Source organism: Cornus florida, unplaced genomic scaffold (genome assembly GCF_030987335.1).
Source record: "Cornus florida cultivar Cherokee Brave unplaced genomic scaffold, ASM3098733v1 CherokeeBrave_3.0.0_Hap2_Chr11, whole genome shotgun sequence".
Taxonomy (NCBI): domain Eukaryota; kingdom Viridiplantae; phylum Streptophyta; class Magnoliopsida; order Cornales; family Cornaceae; genus Cornus; species Cornus florida.
The window spans coordinates 134764472-134770431 of record NW_026775581.1 but is presented as its reverse complement, the minus strand read 5'-3'; the positions used below and the strand labels follow the sequence as shown (position 1 = coordinate 134770431).

Genomic DNA, 5960 nt, shown 5'->3' with positions numbered 1-5960 from the left:
ATAAGCAGATCTAAACAAACAAAAACAAAAAAAAAGTGTGAAAAACACCCACAAAATGAATTTATTGAAACATGCCATGTTTATTGAAACCATTTTTCAATTTTATCGACGCAACATTATATTCTTTAATTATAATACGTGGAATGTTTTCATATCAATGATTTATAATTAGAAAATAATGAGAATGATATTGCAATTCATTACTATAAATATTTTCCTTTGTGTTTCTCTCTCCCACGTCTTCATACTGTATCAAATGAAAAGCTCAGTAAAATAGACACGTGTATAGTGCTGATGCATTATTAACACCTGGAATAACATACTCAATAGATCAAAATATACAGCAAAAGGAGACTAGTTTAACACTCAGAATGACATAGTGGCATATATACTACCACTCTGTACAAAAACACAAGCATTTTTTTCATCATTGTACTTATCACACACAGCAAAACTAAGACTATTCACTTGATAAACTAACTTCAGTCCAGTCTTCTTAATAAATATTCAACCTGAACATTTTTCGTCAATGGCATGATCCAGTCTTCATAAAGGTCAGCAACTAAGCTTGGTTTTATTTTGTATATGGGATCAGCTCTGTCTTCCTCTATCTTGTCTGTCACCTCTTGCCCATAGGTTTTAGCTTTCATCTCTACTCTCTTTCTGATTACCTCTTCCACTGCTGGGTATGTTAGCAAATCCATCAGTTGGGCACCGTCCTGCAAAGCGAGCATCACACCATACAAATAAGACCTCAAACCCATCTCCATCCCATGATATGAGAAGATTTGAAAGAAAATTTTGAAAAATATAAAAGATGCAATAAAATGAAACACAAAAGAAAAATATACTTGAGCTCTAATGGCAGCTTCATATGCATCCGGTGATGCTCGAAATTTTGCCTCTGCTACGAATTTACCATAATGAATTCTCTTTGAGAGGGCCTGCATGTTAAGAGTCCAACAATACATATTAAGCAAGATCGCCAAGTTAGAATCCCTCAAGGTAGAAAATAACATCATGTCAGGCCATCGATGTCTCAGAAAGGAAAGGGAGGGGAATAATAATACATGGTTTAGAGTATGAGTGAGTCGAATAATACAAAAGCCTTCTTGATCATTAAAACACAAACAATGCCTCATAATTGTATAATCATTTCCCATTATAACTGTTCCAACTAATTAGACGTAGTCAAATTGTGTACCTGCAAGCAAATTGTGTCACAAACTGCAGTTGATCCACAGTTACCATCATCTCCTTCCTTAACTAATCTCGGAAGAAGATCTCTAAAGTACACATCCCATACTTCATTGTTGATATTGATTGAATCAGCTATAGGATGCAGAACCTATTTTGCATATTAGAAACAAGGATAAATTAGGAATGCTTGCAAAGATATAACTTGATGATTTTCATTGAAAATGATCACAAGTGTGCACAGACATTCACGTGCTCGCACATGCGAGAAAGAGAGATGGAATAAACCATCCTTAATAGTCAATACCATAAAATTTTAGCCAAGTTAATGCTCGAGTGGAAGAGATACCCAGTCAAGCTAATGCTTGGTGGTGGCTTCAAGCCTTCAACCATGTTATATTACTCATGATAATTCCAGCTTCCAACAACTTCAAAGAAAATTCACCAATAACCAAATTGTCCCCAGAGGCTTATAAGTGAATCAAATTTTAATTCAGGTAAAAGCATCACATTTCAACTGAATTTAATATCTTACCTGGGGGTATTCTAAAGGAGGCAGCATTGTGTCGGGCAAGTCATCAGGGAAGAAAGGATGCTCATCAGGACTCTTGTATCTTCCCACCTGATGCATCATCAAAAATCAATCAGAACCCTGCAATAAATTAGAGTTTTTCTTCCCTACTTCCACAAGTTTAAGTTTATGTGCCTGAGCGTGAAGCTTCTCAGTTGCTTTAACCATGTACTCAACCAAAGAGCCACTGAAGCCATCCATGAAGAAAGCGTTAGGGTCATAGGTCTCTGCATTGTAACGATATTGAGCTCTTTCCAAAAGACTAAATATGATGCTATCTTCTTGTCGTATTAAAGAATGTCTTATGCCCTCTAGAGTATAGCTCTGACTTTCATCGACCCTTTCTTTCTTTGGCAATCTACAAATAAAGAAAATAAACTTCAGACCTTTATTTTAAAAAGCTCAGAAAAAGCTTCCAAGAGATGGCAATTATGTCTTGATATAATTTAATGATGGATTACTGCACAATTATCAGTCATTTATTGAACTATACACCCATTAATAATACAAGCCCTTAGTGGAAAGTCAAACTCAATTGGAGATCTTCCAAAAAGTTAACCCATGCAATGCATATCTATAACCACATATTGAGTGTTTTACTTCAAGATTTATAGTGTGCTTATAGATATGCATTGCATGCTTGTGCATGTATTAATATGCAACAATTGACTTTGTAGGCAAATAAATAATCAAAATACATTGTTTATGAATGCATGCTATCATAAATGAACTTGATTATGATTCATTCAAGTTAGAAAGACAAAACCATCATTCTAAACTGTGCAAGGGCTTTTATGTTCTGTGAATAAATCAATTTCTCAGGATAAAAAAACATAGGCAACAAGGAAATTATGGTGCATGCTTATAAGGAAGCATAGTCATGTTCATGAACATTCTACTGTGCGACTCTAATCTAATATCCAAAAAAATTGTGTATACCACATTAAAAATTTAATGCATGATAAACAGATAGATATGAATTTATGTGAATTTGTGGGGGCAAACAAACAAACAGGTCCCCAAACAAGATCTTCACGAGTGGAGAATAATAAATCAAACATTATCCTATATTGCGTTAGAGAAAATCCACCTCTCATATATCAAGCTAACAAAAAGAAGATGAGAATCGACGGTTGAAAATTGATCCTTAGAAGCAGAACCCCCAAAATTTCAACTGCATGAATCATCTACATTGCAATAAAGTGCAATCCACCTCTCACAACTAGAAGTTAAATTTGGAAAGACATGAGTTGACAATTAAGAGATCAAAAATTTAATTAATTGAACTTTCCATCCGATTATTTTTTATAAAATAATAAAATAAAAATAAAATCATGCCCAAATTCCAAAACACGGTGTAGAAACTTACCTGATAATTCAAACAGAAGATAACACGTTAAACAGTAGTGGTTGCAAATAGCCAAAAGAGAGAATATTGTGCCATAATAAATTTATAAGCATCAAAGACTGATCTAAATAGAGAATCAAAAGATACCACATTCTACAATAATGAGAGCAAACATTCCAAACAGATAAAATTGTGCTCATTAATACACTTTCAACTGAACACAACAGATAATTAATAAATTCCCTTTTTAAGATGATAATAATAATAATAATAATAATAATACTATCAGAAAGCAAATTGATTCGCAAGGTTCATGGAAAAACCCAAATGGTAAATTGTGGAAATAAGAACAATAGGTAGGGGAAAAAAAAAAAAAAAAAAAAAAAAACAGGAAGAGAGTTATATACCCAATGCGAGTTGCAGATGCTTGAACAGATGGAGACCCATGTTTTGACGAGTTTGTATTGATGAATCGAAAGCTGCAAATCCGCCCACCTTTGTGCGCAAAAAGGCAACTGGGTTTTGAAAGCTTACAACCAGTATGGGTTTGTATTGCAGGAGATGCGAATCCTAATAATTTGGCTTCCATTCTCGGAACGATCAAACAAATTGAGAAGAGAGAGAGAGAGTTAAAGCAGAAAGAAAGAAAAGAGAGCACGATAGAAAGAACGGTCACAGAAAGAGAGGGGTTTTCTGAACAAAAACAATGTCTGTGTAAGTGGGGTTGCGTAGGTGTTGAAAAGTGGTAGGTAGATGGGTACTCCCCCGGTCCTGAGTTGGTACCAACACAATACAAAATGCTACCGTAGTGGGGTTGTTCAAGACTGCGACGTTTCGGCAAACGCTCACGAATCGTGGTAGGTGGTTCAGATTTCCACACAGACGAATTGACTTTTCACACTTTTAATTTATTAAAATATATATATTTATTCGAATTTAAAAGTTTAAAATTTAGAATTTAGAGCACGGAAAAAGTAACTGGTAATTTTTTAGAGCATTATACTGTGGAGTACTATAGAAATAAATAAATGTAACTGGTAATTTTTTAAAAAAAGGAGCACGGAAAAAGGTGAGGAAAAAAAATTGAGGATGTGTATAGAAAAAATTGGAAGTCTACGATGAAATGCACTTTTTAGAGAGCTTAGCTTAACCTTATTCTTTTTTATTTTTTAACCTTATTTTTTTTTTCGGAAATATCAAACAATTATACATATGAGTAAATAATTACAAAGGCTGCATCAGCCAAACAAGCCCAAACAAAGGACAAACGTTAGAGCCATTACAAAGGAAAAACCCGGCCCAGCCCAAATGAGCAAATCTAGAAGCAGTTCCTACCCAATTAAGGAAATATTATTGGCCCAACGTGAAGCCTTTTCCTTCTCTATTATGCTTGAAGAGATTTTCAGACACCAATTGGGTTGGGTGGTGTTTGAAGTGTTGGCCTGTGAGAGAATATACTTGGGCTTCGGGTGAGGCTTATGCAAGAGTCTGTATGGAATATGGATTGGGCTTTGTAATCAGAATTTTATTCAATTCAATTGTCCATCCATTCAAAAGCAAAAACTAAAAAAGAGCCGCAATATATAAATGCACACACGGATGAAATAACAATAAATACAACTAATGAAATATATATATATATATATATATATATATATTTCACATGATTCACCCACCAGATACAAAGTGATGAAAATGATTCAAATGGTGATTTTATTTTATTCAAGGCAAAGTAAAAATAGAATGATACACCAATGCAGGGGCGGAGACAGGATTGCAAAATAAAAAGGACTAAAAATAATAAAACCCATGATTGCTTAGTGTGCCATACATGCTCTAAATACATAATTATCATGCATCAGTTATTCAATTAAACCTAATAACCTACAACTTTCTAACACATTTATACTTCTAAACTCTAACGTATTTTTACAGTCAAGAATCCATTGAAGTTTACTTCATATAAGTATTAAAACAAACAACTACAAGAATGAACTATATATATGTTTCTTATCCATAAATTCACATTAGAAAGTAAGACCTATGTGTTCCGCCCTTAACTACTTATTAATCCATTATATAGTAAATTACCCAATTTAACAAGAAAATATCAAGTCATCGACAAAGCCCCTTATATATATATATATATATACAAAAATAAAATTCAATATTTCACTGGATTAACAATAATAATCCACGATATCCATCTTCTTATACCTTAGTGCCTTATACACGAAGATTTTAGGTCTTCTTCGATAGACTAACAATGTGTTTTGATTTACTGGATTAGACCTTATTATATTTTATTATGGTTTATTTTGTGATTGGGAATGTCTATAATTCATGGGCTTGCTCATATTTAAGATTTGACCTTTGTAAATTTTATAACTCTTTTTATTTATAGAAATAGTATGGATTGGGCTGGGCTGATAGGAAAAGGAAGAATAATACACAGGCTTATAAGAACAATAGTACTAAATTTTTTTTTTCAATTAGACCTGGGCTATAACCCAAGTTAGCCCATTATTAGTTCCTCCCTTGCACCAATGAAATGTGAAAATAAAGATAAAAAAAATTTAATAGATAGAAAAATATATGGATAAACAAGATAAATATTAATGGAATAATTACATCTTATAAACATACTCTTTTTTTTTCCTTTCTGATTCCCCTCATTTCAGTATGTAAACCTGCATCATTAAAATTAAGGGCATGAAATATACATACAGACCCACGTATCAACTATTCTAACTATGTGGCTGTGATGCGTTGTTTGAAAGGTGAGATGATAATGAAAACACACATTGTAGCAGTTTCTTTAATTTCGTATTGATACAACTTTAA

General features: G+C 33.2%; 1 protein-coding gene across 1 annotated transcript; it reads right to left on the bottom strand.

Moving 5' to 3' along the window:
- Nucleotides 1-292: 292 nt before the first annotated feature.
- Nucleotides 293-3873, bottom strand: LOC132284353 (chorismate mutase 1, chloroplastic-like). Its single transcript, XM_059786450.1, has 6 exons — nt 3524-3873; nt 1904-2126; nt 1733-1819; nt 1205-1348; nt 852-944; nt 293-719 (listed from the first exon to the last, which is right to left on the bottom strand). Exons 1-6 carry the CDS (start codon nt 3703-3705, stop codon nt 483-485), a joined length of 966 nt encoding a protein of 321 aa, XP_059642433.1. The 5' UTR covers nt 3706-3873; the 3' UTR covers nt 293-482.
- Nucleotides 3874-5960: the final 2087 nt, after the last annotated feature.

Bases quoted from the DNA above. Each gene is read 5' to 3' on its own strand.
- LOC132284353 (XM_059786450.1), bottom strand. From the start codon at position 3,705: ATGGAAGCCAAATTATTAGGATTCGCATCTCCTGCAATACAAACCCAT. The intron at 1,820-1,903 runs GCACATAAACTT...ATGATGCATCAG, and splicing joins CTGAGAAGCTTCACGCTCAG to GTGGGAAGATACAAGAGTCC. The intron at 945-1,204 runs GTACACAATTTG...CTTAACATGCAG, and splicing joins GTGACACAATTTGCTTGCAG to GCCCTCTCAAAGAGAATTCA.